Source organism: Ictalurus furcatus, chromosome 3 (assembly GCF_023375685.1).
Source record: "Ictalurus furcatus strain D&B chromosome 3, Billie_1.0, whole genome shotgun sequence".
NCBI lineage: Eukaryota > Metazoa > Chordata > Actinopteri > Siluriformes > Ictaluridae > Ictalurus > Ictalurus furcatus.
This window is the reverse complement of record NC_071257.1, coordinates 24,711,721-24,728,006: the sequence shown is the minus strand read 5'-3', so window position 1 is coordinate 24,728,006 and position 16,286 is coordinate 24,711,721. Positions and strand designations below refer to the sequence as shown.

Here is a 16,286-nt window from a genome sequence, read left to right as displayed (position 1 = left end):
TAAAATGTTGATACTCAAATATATAATGATAAATCATTAGCAGAGGTGCCAACATCTATGGGTTAGCTGTAGCTGTTAAGAATTTTTGACCCCTTTCTACAGCAATACTGGAAAACTATGAATAGCTGCTTTATCAGGAGTCAGACCAAGGACATGGGATTTTAAAAAAACGCTCTTTTTTTATAAATAGAAAGAGTATTTTGTGTTCCTTTTTTGAGCAGACAAGGCGCTTGATTTGTATGATATTTTCCTTTCAAGTCAGTAATGAAAGTGTAAAGATCATCACAAGTCTATACAAAAAAAGTCAGTTAATCAACAGTCAATAGATTACAGTTTTAGATGGTTTATTATTAAGTGCAACATGTGGCAATAGTTTGGACTGAAGACCGGACATGCATGTTAATTTTGTAACAATTATATTAAGTAAGAATTTACCCTTGGCTGGTTACTTATAAATCCAAAGCTTTCTGAAGACTGTTAAAGTTAAATATCAGTTTAGCCAGTGCATGTTTTATCATTAATCCATTGAGCCACCTTGTCCACTGAATTATGCTAGGGGATTAGTGGTAAAATCCTTTTTTGTTTTACATTATTATATTATATTCATTCTTGTTAGCAGTGTTGGCACCTCTGCATTGCAGATCAAGACAGATGACATCTCAATGTCTTCATCTTAATCAGCGTCTTTCTCTAACATGTTATTGCATCATTTTAGCATGTTACGCCTTCAGCAGTGTCCGTAAAAGAACTGCAAACCTGATCCACAAAACGGTTAATTTGTGAGAAGCACTTGCACACCCATTCAGGCATGTAAAATATGCAAAATAAGAAACACTCACACTCACACAATTATGTATACTCTGTTATTTCCACTCAGATTTTCATACAACCAAAAGAAAAACCCAGACATATACAGACACTAAGATGGCTTCATGCTCAGTCACACATGAGGTGCACCCTCTTTTACAATAACTCCCATCAACACACTGAGGTTTACTAAAAGTACAGATAGTAAGTCCAGTAGAGCAGATTAACTACGACAAAGGAGAGGGGAAATGTTACACGAGAGTAGTTGTCTATGTAATGTGGATTCTCCACATGACAGCAGTTCACAGAGCGGAGCATCTGTCGTATGAGGGACAGGATTCTGATGCAGCGGTTAAGAGGATCCTCCAGGGCCTCCGGGGTCATAGGCTCTAGGTGAGAAGGGGTTTGGGCCATGAGATCAGGCTCTCCGCTAGGAGTCGATGTTGGAGCAGGGGTTGGAGTGTCTTTACGGCGCTTTGCTCGGCTGGAATCACTGGCAATGGTTGTGACAATGCCATTGATCTCTTCTTCACAGTCCTGCATGTGCTGAGATGCAGCGAGAGAGAGAGAGAGAGAGAGAGAGAGACAGTATGATGATCATCGCCTGCAAATTGCAATGCTATCAAATTTATTGGTATCTAATAAAAAGTATCCTACACTGAATAAAAATAGCTTGAAATGGTAGTTTAACAAAAATGTGAGAGAAAATGGGCATACACATTTTTCCCTCACCATAAAATTCAGTTTCTATAAATATGGAAATTAGAAACACCACCAACCCAACACACTCCATTCCCTCTCTTGAAAAACTAGTGTAGTATGACCTGCATATTGGAATATGATTGGATTTTATATTTTATGACACAATCACACGACACTTCGCATGTTCCATACTAACTTAGGTAATTAGCTACCACTATTCCTTAAAACCATGATTTTCAAATGGGGTTTGTGATGTGTATCCAGGGCAGTCCCTGAGTCTATTGCTTTTTTAAAATGTTAAAATGGTTAATCTAGGGTTAATCTAGGTAACTCATTCACTCAATAACTTCACATGTATAAATAACTACATTTAATCTAACTGTGCTGCTAATATGATATACACAGGGTTGGGAGGGTTACTTTAAAAATGCATTCTGTTACAGTTACAAATTACTTCATAAAAATGTAATCAGTAAGGTAAACCAAGTATCACAATATGAAAGTAATGTAATCTGATTATTTTTGGATTACTTCAAGGCCACATATGTAAATAAAGTCAAGAGTAAAGCAATATGATCGAAAATACTTTTATTTGGAGCTTAAAAACATGTTCAATGTTTGGATTTGTTTTAATAAAATAAATAAATAATTGAATAAATAAAAGATCACTGTTCCTGATTCGGGTAACATTACATCACAAAAGTTAGGGTGACCATATTCTGGTTTTCCAAAAAGAGGACTTTTTTTTTTCGTGTCTTAATTGCATTCAACACAGTGTTACTATAAATGCAGATTTTAATACACTGAAAAAGACACAGTATTAGCACTATTAGCATCACATAAATATATATAAATACCTACATTCTTTCGAATGTCCATGCAATAAAATAAAATATTAGATGCTACGAGTGTATCTTCTACGAACAGCACTTCACCTTCACACGTTCACTGAGAGTAGAATTGGTGTTTGAGAAGGCAGGAATTACAGAGAGGGGTTAAAGCAATGCAAATATGCATACACATGTTGCAGTATTAGACCATAAGCACATCACAAAGAAACTAAAGCCGAATCCCAGACATTTTCTCAAATTTAAACGCTGTTTTTAAGGTCTGAAAAAGAGGACATGTCCGGGAAAAAGAGGACGTATGGTCACCCTAACAAAAGCATTTCAGAGAACAATTTGTGTTCATTTCTACCAAATAAATGTTGCGCAAAATTTATTTGAGCATGCACCAGGAGGTTGCTCAAGAAAAAAACAGAACTATAATCAAGCAGCTGTCTATAATGTGTTCTGTCAAAAGATTAATTTATTTGGTTTTAAAATTTTTTAAAAATGTAATCCTGATAGTATTCCCATTTTTTACAAAATGTACCTTTACTGTGATTACTTTGTTTTTTGACGTAACTGTGTCACGTCACAGCAAACCAGCAATTCCATTTCCCAGAATGCACTATGAACTACAAACATGGATGACAACTACAACTCCCAATGGAACACACAGACACCTTCTCCTGAGGACTAATCACACACACACCTGTTCGCTATCACACTACACTACTTAAGAGAGTCTCACACACACAGCCATGGCACAGTAATATCCTCAGTTGATTTGTCGCTGTCCTTTACCTTGCCTTTACCTTTCCTTTACCTTGTAATGTTGCTCTGTTTTTTTCGTATTTTGTTATTCCCTTGACTTTGATTCTCTGCCTTGCCTAGTTTGGATTGTTTGCATGATCATTTGACCCTTGCCTGTCTATGGTTACTGATTTCTACCTAATCCTGTGGATTTGTCTTCTCATTAAACTGCCTTACCTGCACTTGCTTCCGTCTCAGCCTCCATTACGTGACAAACTGTAACGGATTACAGTTACCAGGGGTTTTTTGTATCCTGATAATGTACTGCCGTTACATGTATTCCATTACTCCACAAGCCTGGATATACATTACAGTATTTTGGCTCTGCTTCTGGTTGAGTGGAAAATTCAGGAATACAAAAGCTTTAATGGCTAAAACAGCTCTATATGATGGTACATATTTGCCCTGTTCTTAAAATTAAACTACTCTGGAAGATATCCCGGAATGCAAAAAGTTTGAGAACACTGGCCTTAAAACTGCTGCCATGGCAATTTTAACACTCAGATTAATACCCACAGAAAATGATTTAAAAAAAAAAAAGTTTTCATAAAATAATGATGCTAAAAAAATGTAGTAATAACGGGCAATGCAAAAAAAAAAAAAAAAAAAAAAATCTGTGGTCTCACCGTAAACGCACTGTTGTACTCTGGGTGCTGGAGTGTGCAGAAGTGAGCAACAGCATACTCTATCAGTGCTCCAAAGATGAAACTGAAACAAATTCCCAAATACACATCTATTGCCTTGATGAAGCAGTTAGCGTTGGGTAGAGACGTCCTCGCACCCATCATCAGAGTGGTCATCGTTAACACTGTCGTTACTCCTTTAATGGTGAAAAATAAACACGAACAACATGGCTGGCATGGAGGTGACAAAACAGCTGTGACTATGACTGTTTGATAAGAAAGTGGTTTACCAAAATAACTAAGGGATCAGAGCTCCTAAACTAAAGTTTCAGGTGGAGCAGTTTTTCTCAAATCCTTAGATAGCTTCATTTTAAAAAATATGAAAGGTAATTAGAATACAATCTGAAACAAAACCTGCTACAAGGAATTACAAACTGGCAAAATGCTAGTGGAGTTTTGTTGCTAATTTATAAGAGGTCTTACCGAATTTCAATTCATGGACTGTTATTATCAATACCCACCTGGAAATTTGTTTTATGATCACTTTTAATCCTGCTTTTCACATGGGTTTATGATTTGTAGCTGTAATCTCACTGACCTGATTCAGCGGTCTGATTATACGTATCTGTACATGCTTTGTTTTCAAAAGGAAAGGTTGTAGCTGTTTAAATAGGAGAATACTACAATATTTCATCCTTTAGCAGCATTTTGTTATAAATCTAGTATTGTTTGCAACTATGATAGCCATCTGAATGCAATAGAACACTATTTCACCTAATAAATACTGGTTGTAACTGTAAAAATAGCAGCAAGAAAAAGACAATGAGGGCACTTGGATGGCTAATACTATCATGCAATCATGTAGCTAGGTTAACATCATTCTTTTATTAATAACCACATTTAGTATAAATTCTATGTTGACGTTTGTGGTGGTTCAGATTCAGAAATGTGTTGTCTCAAAGCCTAATTCAGGGACAGGGAGGTGCAATAGCAAAGACATCCTTCTTTTTTTCCTTTTTCTCTTCCTAATTCATGCCTAGCACAGGACACTCTTAGGAAATTTACATCTCAGATTAACATAATACATTATTAACTTCAACTATTAAAATGCATCATTCAGGTCATGTGCATTTCTTTATATTAATGCGATTTTATCTCTCTTCAGTCTCCGCCTATGTCCTGTCATTGCTGTGTTTCCTGATTGTGCCCATGTGTCCTGTGTTACGTCTGATCTCCATTGTGTGTCTGCTTTGTTAAGTCCAAGTATTAGTTTCTTGTGTTCCCTGACCTTTGTTTCACGTATTATGTCCTGATTTTGACACTGCTTAGGTTTTTGCATTACAGATTATGGTATGATCCCTGGAACGTGACAATGCAAGTGATTCCTGGTTAGGCTTTAATAAATGTCATGCTTTTACGCATGTCCTGCTTCATACAACCGCATGTTATATATGTGTTCTTTTAATTTTTTCACATCACCATTAAATACTTCAGTTTGACTGCATAGACACATTTGGTAAAGCATGCAATTGATGGAAATAATGTACCTATACATATGCGAGCAGGCACAGATGACTGGCTGATCCAGAAGGACACCCAGGAGAGCACGACTAGCAGACTGGAGGGCACGTAGGTTTCCAGGATGAAGTACAGAATGCTTCGCTTCAGCTCAAAATGGAATATGAGTTTAGGATAATTACCTGAGAGGAAAGATATTGTCTTGTTGATTTAAAATAACTCTCACTGATTTTTCTTATTTGTCTGAAATATGGAAAATATGGAAAAACCTAGAATTATGCCAACATAGAAATTCTTATATTAATACTGACATATTTATTCATATACATATTTAAAGTTCATAACCACAAGCAATCACAGGCCTTTCAAAGAACAAAAGTATAAAATAAGCATCAAACTCTTGTATGTTTGAGTATATACATTGACATTCACTGCACTTTGTTGACATTTAGCTTGAAAGTAAACTGTTTCCAAATTGATGTTAAACGTGCAATAGTTATTCAAAAAATCTTACTAATAGAAATAAAATAAAAAATATGTAGGACATGATGAACAAAAGGTTTATGCCATGGCGTCAGCACCAGGCTATTACATGGCTGAGGAAACCCGTTTGGAAAATTGCCTTCCAGTCCAGAATGCCTGTTTGTGTTTACATGGTCCTCTTGTCAGTCATTTTATAGACACTCCCCAACGCCCCTTCACTTCACCCCATCTCAGTCTGAAATTGACAAGTGCCCAGCACTTTCAAGCAGCTTAACGGTCTTTTAGTTCTTTTAGATTTTGGTAATATCTTTTAGCTAACCATGCTAGCATGCTAGTACCACAGCGTAGCTGTGTGTACAGTAATAGCACTTGTGAACATCATGAATCAGTAGGAGCCTTATGTCTTTATAATGTTATAACTTGGGTTTCAAGCAGCTGAAGGTTTCATTGCTAATTAGAGTTGATTGCTAATGCTAACATGCACTCAAACATTCAGATGCTTGAAAGTCAGTTATAAGTTAAGCCAAGTCAACTAGTGTGGTTAGTGGTTAGCACGTTCGCCTTACACCTCCAGGGTTGGGAGTTTGATTCCTGTCGCGGCCCTGTGTGTGCGGAGTTTGCGATGTTCTCCCCATGCTGCGGGGGTTTCCTCTGGGTACTCTGGTTTCCTCCCAGTCCAAAGACATGCATGTCCAAAGTGTCTGTAGTGTATGAATGGGTGTGTGAATGTGCATGTGATTGTTCCCTGAAGGGGTGCACCCCGCCTTGTGCCAGATGATCCCTGGGATAGGCTTCAGGTTCCCCATGCCCCTGTAGGATAAGTGGTACAGAAAAATGGATAGATGGATGACACTAACTCTAGCATGCTAACTCTAGTTGAACCACTGTAGGTTATAGGTTCTGGGGTGGAGTTATGTGGGAACGGGGGCAGGCTTAAGGAGTAAAAAAAACAACATTCAAATCTGATTCAACTCCACTTATTTAACCGTTCAGTTCTTACCATGTTGTTCCCTCTTGGGCCTTTCTTGGGATTATTTCTTAAGAATAGTGGCATAAAAGAACTTTCTCTCTAGTGACAGGGTATTTCTTTCTGAAACTCAGGCAACGTTTGGGTCACTAACCACAAACTAAGATGTGCAATATGAATAAATATAGAGAATTCACATTTCCTGCCCACTCTAATGTGAATCTAAAGAGAAGATGACACATGGACTATAATGTTAAATTGTATTATTTTGAATCAAACCTACCAAAAAAAATTTCCCCTTCAACTTAATTGACTGCATCCAAAAGAACATTTGAGGAAACCTTATTTATATTACTGCAAATGTGTTGTGTTTGTGTGTACCTGTCTCATACACAGCCTCTGAGGCAGAAGTGTAATGATCCTCTACTGTGTACTGTGCCAGACGCAGAGTATCCAACCCACTGACTGAGTCGTTGCCTCTCACCCAGTAAAACATCACATCGTTGACATTATAACCCCCTGATTGAAAAAGAAAGCAAGGGTACACAGGAAGACTGAAAAGAATGGGATTTGTGGAGAAATGTAGCGCCCACACAGAAATATCTGCAAACATTGAAGCTACATTGGTGCAGAATTATAATAAATTCATAAGTATTAGATTGATAGCATATACATCTTGCTGTAAACTGTTATAGTATTCATAATTGAAGATTTCAGGATGATACATTAAATTCTTGTGCTATATTGAGTTGTAACGCACCACTGAAAGCAGTATCAATGTATTTCCTTAAGAGGGCGCTCTATGATAAAAAGTGATCAAACACTGTACTATGACATCTCACTACAGCTCAGACTTTCTCTCTTTATGGGTCTGTGATATGTCTATATCAGTTCTGCACTCTTTCTCCAGACCCTCTGATATCAAAAATCTCACACAACAACAAGGCAATCTGTACTGAATAAGAGTCAATGTTAGCTTGTGAAAGGAAGTGAACTAGCTATCAGTAGCTCAGTGCAGTGAAGTAACTAGACAGTAAAGTTTGTAATGAAAAATGCAATTCCCCCTGTACTATATTGAAAACACATTAACATATTATTTGATGTTTTACTTTGTGATTTTTTTTTTTAGTTTTGAAAATATACACACATTTCAAATCTGATGACTGCAACACACTTCAAAAAAGTTGGGACAGTCGACTGTTGACCACTGTGTAACATCACCAATCTCTCTTATTAAGCGTTTGGGCACTGAAGACACCAGTTGGTTAAGTTTAGCAAGTGTAATTTCCCCCCATTCATCCATTATGCACTTCTTCAACTGCGCAACTGTACGGGACCGTCATTGCCTTATTTTGCGCTTCATAATGCGCCACACATTCTCAATCAGAGACAGATCAGGACTGCAGGCAGGTCATGCTAGCACCCGCACTCTTTGCTTACGCAACCATGCGCTTGTAATCTGGGCAGAATGTGGTTTGGCGTTGTCCTGCTCTGGATGGCAGTATATGTTGCTCCAAAATGTGTACATATCTTTCTACATTAATGGTGCCCTCACAGATGTGCAAGTTATCCATGCCATGGGCACTGACACACCTCCATACCATAACAGACACTGGCTTTTGGATCTGACACTGATAACAGCTTGGATGGTCCTTTGGCCCGGAGAACACGACGACTGTTTTTTCCAAAAACTATTTGAAATGTCAACTCGTCAGACAACAAAACATGATTCCACTGTGCTACTGTCCATCTCAGATGAGACCGAGCCCAGAGAAGTCGGCGGCGCTTCTGGACAGTGTTGATGTATGGCTTCTACTTTGCACAGTAAAACCTTAACTTGCGTCTGTGGATGCAGCGGCTAATGGTGTTGTCTGACAAAAGTTTACCAAAGTATTCCCGAGCCCATGTCAGGATATCCATTACAGACTCATGACGGTTTTTAAGACCGTGACGTCTGAGGGATCGGAGATCACGTGCATTCAGAAGTGGTTTTCGACCTATCCCTTTACGCACTGAGATTTAACCGGATTCCTTGAATCTTTTAATTATATTGTGCACTGTAGAAGGTGAAATGCCCAAAATCCTACCAATTTGTCATTGGGGAATGTTGTTCTCAAAGTGCTGGATTATTCAGTGACAAATCTGTTGGCAGATTGGCGAGCCTCGACCCATCCTTGCTCTTGAAGGAGTAGGCCTTTTTTTGAGGCTCCATATATACTATGATTAAACGACTGCATCACCTGTTTCACATCACCTTCTTATTTCAACTTGTCACATCACTATTAGTCCTAAATTGCCCCTGTCCCAACTTTTTTGGAATGTGCTGCATGCATCAATTTCAAAATAAACGTTTATCTTCAAAAACTATGCAGCTGATTAGGTGAAACATCAAATACCTTGACTTTATACATTTTATACAAGTCAAAGTACATTTACAAATCACTCCTCTTTTTTTAGTAGCATTTTCTGTACTGACATGGATTTGCTGATACAAAATAGGCTGATAGCAGCAGGCATTTTAGATGTTAGCTGTTGGTAAATTATCTATAACAGCAGTTCTGACAGTAGTTCCCGCTCCAAGACAGGTTTACACTAAAACGTGAGTTCTAATACATTTTTGTTTCTTATCTAGTGAAGTTTTCTGTGACAAGATGTTTATTTAGCATTTGTGGAAGGAGTCTCTAGTGTCAGCACTTTGTAATCATCAGAAGTCTTTAGTATGGAAGATCTTAGGTTGTCTTATTATTAACCGAGAGAGAGAGAGAGAGAGAGAGAAGAGAGAAGAGAGACTTGTAAGGAAACAATTGATATAGATATTATAATGTGAGTGATAACAGGAACTTGTTTTGGGTAAGTTCCAGAGCATTATGTGTACCTAAACACTGATAAAAGTATGATGTGTCGTTCTTTAATAAAAAATTTAATCATTGGCAAATTTGTATGATATAAGGGGAATGTAACATGTCTGCACATGCTGTTATAGGTAAATAATGAACTTTGGTGTGGTAGAAAGTGTGGTATTGCATCCCACCACCCCATCACTGTTATTTTTCAATAACAGCACACACACTGTAATGTTTTATTCCTTACTTATTACACACTCCTAGAAAAAAAGTCCTTGACATTAGATAATATCAACTTTTGAGTGAAAGAGCTTTTGAAAGGGGAACGATAATTAATCATGTCATGCAAGGATGCATACCTTAATAAGCAACCCATTGTATCACTGTGGTTAAACTTTAACTACTCTTTAAAGGTAAGATTAAATGAAAATCATGCATTGTTCTCCTGTGTCATGGTGAAAGTTTGAGGCCGGCAACGGTCAGTGCATTCTGATGCAAGACCATGGACAGACAAGATTTATATATTTAAAGTGACTGATGTGGTGTGAAAAATACAACCAGTGATACAAATTAGCAGGATAAGAAATATGTTTTGGAAATATGGTTGTCTTTAAAAGGTGATTTGTGCACATCTAATAGTCTGTGTCTTTCAGACTTTATGCCACTATATGTGGCATAAAGTCTGAAACGGTTCTGAACACGGTACTGTTATTATTAGGTATCACTATAAAGTATACAAAATATGTTTTGCAACCTTAATAATGTATTCAGAGTAATTTGCACTCATTTGTGTGTGAGTGTGTGTGTGTGTGTGTGTTTGGGGGGTAGGGAAGGGATGGGTTGTTGTGGGTGGGAGACAGTACATTGGAATTACTGATTATGTGGGAGGACTTGATCTGCCTCTTTCTCTCCTGCTCTCTGGTTCTTCCACTCTCATTGCAGCTTATATAACAATTAACAGAAACCATGACAGAAGCCCAATCACAAACATACAGGCACATATACATACATATTATTTATATATATATATATATATATATATATATATATATATATATATATATATATATATATATATATATATATATATTCCTGTAACCATATTGACTCCTACAACTACTTCAGCTGCTGTCATTGCACTCTGTATCTCTCTTACAGATCGGTAAATCTGAGATAGCCTCATACTAATCCACACACACAAATATTATAGTTACCTAATTTCTGGTTAGGTGTGAGTTGAGTTGGAGTTCCTAAATTTTTGGTCATGGAGATGTTTTAAGTAAAAATATGCAGAGCTATATTTAGCAGCCAAGGTCACTCTCTTTTGATGTATAACCACACCAAGCATTATGAAATATGAAATAGATTATGTTATAGACGTATGTATAGACGTATGTATAGACGTATGTTGCTGATGCAACAAGCAAGAGCTGCGGAATAAAATAAGAGCCTATAGCTTGTTGCCACAGCAATGCTCTCATTAATGCCTTGGAAAAGAGTGAGTGAGTAAGTGAGTGTGAGAGGAGGGGGGTGTTGATCTTACAGCTTTCCAGTTGTAGGGTGCATGTCTGTTTATCCATGGGGTATTTAGTTAGGTCCATGTTGCAGGCCACAGTGGTGGTGATCCTGGAGAAATGCACAAACACACATGAAATATTAATGCCTTATTAGCAACTTGCCTGAGTAAGACATCTTAGCTTGTGTGTTTTCAATATATAAAATTAGGTTAGGTTAAGTTAGGTTCAACTTTACTGGCATTGTCAGAGTACAAGTACAGAGGCAATGAAATGCAGTTACTGTAGCATCTAACCAGTACTGCAAATAGCAAATACTGTAAGTTAAATAATATGAAAAAGGTTGTAGTGCAATAAGTTTAAATCAATATCTAATACCAGTACCACATTATCTGGAGGGAGAATCTCATTGATCCTTTTTTTTCTAAACATACATGTACACCCTAGCTCTCAATTAAAATCACATTAATTTCAAATGGATGAATTGATACTACTTTACCTCCTGTAGATGCAGTCTTAGCTCCAAAATGTAATTACGTGGAAATATGAATACTACTTTTTTTGTTGTTGTTGCTGACTAAGCAAAAATCAGCAAACCTACCATACTAAACAGCTCACACACACACACACACACACACAGAATGTAACACTGATGGATATACACTCACTGACCACTTCGCTAGGAATGTCTATACACCTGCACATTCATTCAATTCAAAATCACCCAATCATGTGGCAGTAGCACAATGCATAAAACAATGCAGATGCAGGTCAGTTAAGGTTCACATTACAGCAGTCTCTAAAATTTACACAGAATAGTGAAAATAAACCATTCAGTGAGTGGAAGTTCTGCAGGTGGAAACACCATTTTGATGAGCGAGATCAGAGGGGAATGGCCAGAGTGGTTCGCTGACAGGTAGGCTAGGCCAATTCTAATAACCGCTCTTTACAACCATGGTGAGCAGAAAAGTATCTCAGAATGCACAACATGCCGAACCTTGCATATAGGCTACATAGCAAAACAGCACATCGTTTTTTTCTCCTGTCAGCCAAAAACAGGAATCTGGGGCTATAATGGGCATTGACTCATTGAAACTGGGCAGCTGAAGATTGGGAAAAGACCAGGCAATGTTTTGGAAGTCTTCAATTGTCCTGTGTAAGTGAGCTTGTGCCCACTGTAGTCTGAAATTTCCATTCTTGACTGATAGGAGTGAAACTCAGTGTGGTCTTCTGCTGTTGTCCATCTACTATTCTGTAGTCCATCTGCCTTCAGGTTAAACTTTGGACTGAGTTGGTAAAACTGAATGCCAATAAAAATGTGCTTCCTCTTTTCAGTACCAGTTCATGCTCTGAGTATATGCACTGGCATCCTGATGAAGATATAGTACACAAAATTTCTCTCAAACCAATAAACATGTTCATTGTCTCTTGGCAGTATATTTATACATTTGTTTGTGGTTTTCTATGCCAAATTCTTGTATTTGAAAAACCTGCAATTATGACACTAATTACTTTAGCCCAGTTTGCCTGTGTTTTAGGCTTTGAGTATAGACCTGACTGTTAACTGTTTCTGCATATAGACTATGACTGATCATTGAGAAAGCCCATGCATTTACATAAATAATATTTGACATTTAGATACTCTGTGGAAGATTTGGTTTATTGTCATCCTTTAGTGCTGAGTGGAAATATTTTGCCTCACCGGAGAGCGTAAAGCACCGTTCCGTTGGGAAAGATTCGGATCAGACGGTTCTCCACTGTGATATCATGCAGGAAGGACTTCTTGGAATCCACAATGAAGGTATCAGGAACCCAGAGCAGCTCTACCAGACGCCCATCCAGACTCAAGCTCTTATTACCTTCAAACACCAGCCTCTCATCTGTCCAGCGCTGCCGCAGGAAGATGGTGGCAGTGTAGTCCTACACAGGAGAATCAGTGACTCAACTTTACTGTGATTAACTGCATAACAGACTAAAATTACTGGTATTTCAGTGAATTTGACAATGGAAAGACCTACCTCTTCACCAAGCACAAAGCCTGAAGACCTACCTCTTCAGCAAGCAGACAGACTGAAGACCTACCTCTTAACCTAGAACAAAGACTGAAGTCTCTTCCTCTTCATCAAGCAAAAAGTTTGAAGACCTACCTCTTCACCTAGCGCACAGACTGAAGACCTACCTGTTCACCAATCACAAAGACTAAAGTCTCTTCCTCTTCACCAAGCAAAAATTCTGAATTCTCCTCCTCCTTACCAAGCACAAAGACTGAAGATCTACCTCTTCACCAAACAAAATGCCTGAAGACCTTTCTCATCAAGCACTTCAACACTAATCAAGGAAACCTCAAGTTGTACTGTTTTTGTTGCTGTGCTGGTTTGTTGTACTGTCTGTTCTTTAACAGAGTTTTAGCTTGATAATATTTATAGATCCTTGCCTATTCCTAGCATGGGGATGTTTTTGATGGAGACTACAAAGCACCTCTGTAAGTTCTCTGGATAAGAGTGTCTGCCAAATGATGTACATAGATGTAAATATGTGGAACTTTTAAATCTGAAGTGATTAAGTGATCATGACTGTGCCCTACTCAGTAGGGGTTGAAATTAATAGCCATTTTGAACACACTTGATTGTCATTTTATAACACTAAAACTGGTGGGATTTTTGTCTCACTATCACAAAAACGTATGCAAGCGTGAACAGGTTTCTCAGTTTAACAATGAATAAATAGATGAAGGCACATCCACTCACTGACACTGTTTAATTTTGAGGCTGCCATTCAATTAGTAAGATTTTCTAAATGTAAAGGGAAAACAAATACAAATGCCAAAAGCTACTGGCTTTTACCTGAGGTAGTGATAAAAACATGAAACCTATGTACATCAAGCACTGCTGCAATACTGTCAGTTGTTTTATTCATTTTTGTTACAATTTAATATTACTAAATATAATGTTTCTAATCTACATTTAAGCCCTTCTGTTGCCACTACCATTTTTATCCATTCAGTATAAAAATATCAGGATAAAAATCTCAGGAGCAAAGTGTTCATATGGTTCCCTTGTTCAAAACATTATCAAATAATTAAAACAACCAGTTTTAATATTGAGGGTGTTGTTTTTTATTATTATTATTATTCTCTTACCATGTTGATCTCTGATATCTTGTCAATGCTAGCAATGTCCAAACTCATCCCCACAGTGACAGGGCCATCTATGGAAAATGTGAAATAAAAAGGAGAAACAAAGCAATATGTTGCAATTTTACGGCTCCCAACAAATATCATTTTGATGATGAATGAGCATTCATAACTATTCCTGGCAGAATAAACAATATAACCACTCACTGTGAAACTTTCACATAAAGTTAGAAGTACATAAAGCCAAAAATAAATAAATATATATATAGTAATGCAGTGCTAATAGATCAGATTAAACAAAATTACTTTTCACATAATAGCTGTGTGTTTCAGTTTCTCACATTAAATAAAGATACACCATCTAATCTCGTGCTATCTTCTCTGTTAAAGTGCATCTCATGAGGCAGCTGCAGAATTCATCAGGATAGAAAGTATTATAGTTGGATGTTATTTTGGTAGTTAGGAGAAGACTAGCTGGAAGAGCAGGCACAGGGTGGTGCCACAGTGAAGAGATAATGAAAGATTCTTTTTGAAGAGAGGCACAAAAAGACAGCTGACTGACAAAGTTTACAGTATGGACTTTACTGTACCAACCTCATTTGAGCTTCGTGTGTCACATAAATGCAGCGTTTCTCATGTCTCAGTTTAAATTAAAATATTTAGTAAACGTTTTTGTTGATTTAATTAGTGTGTGTGTGTGTGTGTGTGTGTGTGTGTGTGTGTGTGTGTGTATGAACACAGACTTTGCTTACCATCAAAGAAAGGCCTTAGGTACTTGTTGTATCCTTTCATCAGCTTCTGAATGGTGGGAGGCAGAATTTCTCCCTCCTTCACCTCAGCACTCAGCAGTGGCTCCTCCAGGATGCTGCCGGCACATTGGGAGACAAAATAAAGTCAAAGTGAGAAGGAAACCAAATCTTTCGGTCTCTTTTTATCTGATGTGATAGCTGGGGGCTCCAGCTCCTGCTGTACTACGCCACATTAGTGGAGCAGTGGAGTGATGATGAGTGCAGTGTTACAGCTTAAACTGCATACTAACAGAGAACAGGAGATTAAAGCTTCCAACACAACTTTAAATTAGAAGCGTGTGTGTGAGTAGCAATGTTCTTGTATAAGGGAAAGAGAATCATAATTGGACAGGTATTACACAGGACTGGGATATTCCCATCAGTGTGTTGACCTACCCCATTTTTGATTCACTAACAGAGTTCCAGCTGTACTTCAGAATGATGAAGGATTATTATTTCCCAAGTTTGGTAATGAGGATTTTGCAAAGCACAGAATAATGTGCATCCACAGCAGGATAGGGTATTTATAGAATATGGTGCTTGGCACTGACTGATATTTACTGCATAAGAAATCTCCAAGTGCAAGGCTATATTATAAAATACAATGGCTGAGAAGGTTGTTTAACCAATTATAGTGAATACAGTGATTTAATATACACCCGTTTAAGCCATCGACTGCAGTATGCCTCTGATAAGCAACAATAAAGTTCATAGTTTAATTTTTTTTGTAAATTCTTCGGCATAATGATTATCTTCTAGACCAGGGCTTCCCAACTTTTTTTTGTCAGCTGAACCCTTCCATATGTCTTCTGTACCTACATATAATCCTACAGGGTCATGGGGAGCCTGTCGCCTATCCCAGGGGACTCAGCCACAAGGCAGCGAACACCCTAGACAGGGTGCCAAGCCATCGCAGGGGACAATCGCACACATATTCATACACTATGGACAATTTGGAAATGCTAATCAGCCTATGACACATGTCTTTGGACTGGAGGAGAAAACCGGAGTACCAAGAAAAAAAACCCTGAAGCATAGGGAGAACATGTAAACTCCACGCACACAGGGCTGAGACAGGAATTGAACCCCCAACTCCGGAGGTGCAAGGCACATGCTAACCTCTAAACCATTGTGCCCTCTGTAAGCTGAACCCCTTCAACCTAAATTATTTGCCTTAAGTACCACCTGAGACCTCAGGAAGGCAAATGTTGAGTGAAACATTTACTGGCTGAAAAGTTCTGTTTTTTTTTTTAACCCATCTGATTTTAATG

At 37.9% G+C, this 16,286-nt stretch overlaps 1 protein-coding gene across 1 annotated transcript; it reads right to left on the bottom strand.

Moving 5' to 3' along the window:
• Nucleotides 1-252: 252 nt before the first annotated feature.
• On the bottom strand, nucleotides 253-15,171 carry LOC128605861 (gamma-aminobutyric acid receptor subunit pi). Its single transcript, XM_053621670.1, has 8 exons — nucleotides 14,980-15,171; nucleotides 14,234-14,301; nucleotides 12,797-13,014; nucleotides 11,124-11,206; nucleotides 7,119-7,256; nucleotides 5,317-5,469; nucleotides 3,773-3,966; nucleotides 253-1,353 (listed from the first exon to the last, which is right to left on the bottom strand). The coding sequence occupies exons 1-8, from the start codon at nucleotides 15,017-15,019 to the stop codon at nucleotides 997-999; spliced, it is 1,251 nt and encodes a 416-aa protein (XP_053477645.1). The 5' UTR covers nucleotides 15,020-15,171; the 3' UTR covers nucleotides 253-996.
• Between the last annotated feature and the right edge of the window lie 1,115 nt (nucleotides 15,172-16,286).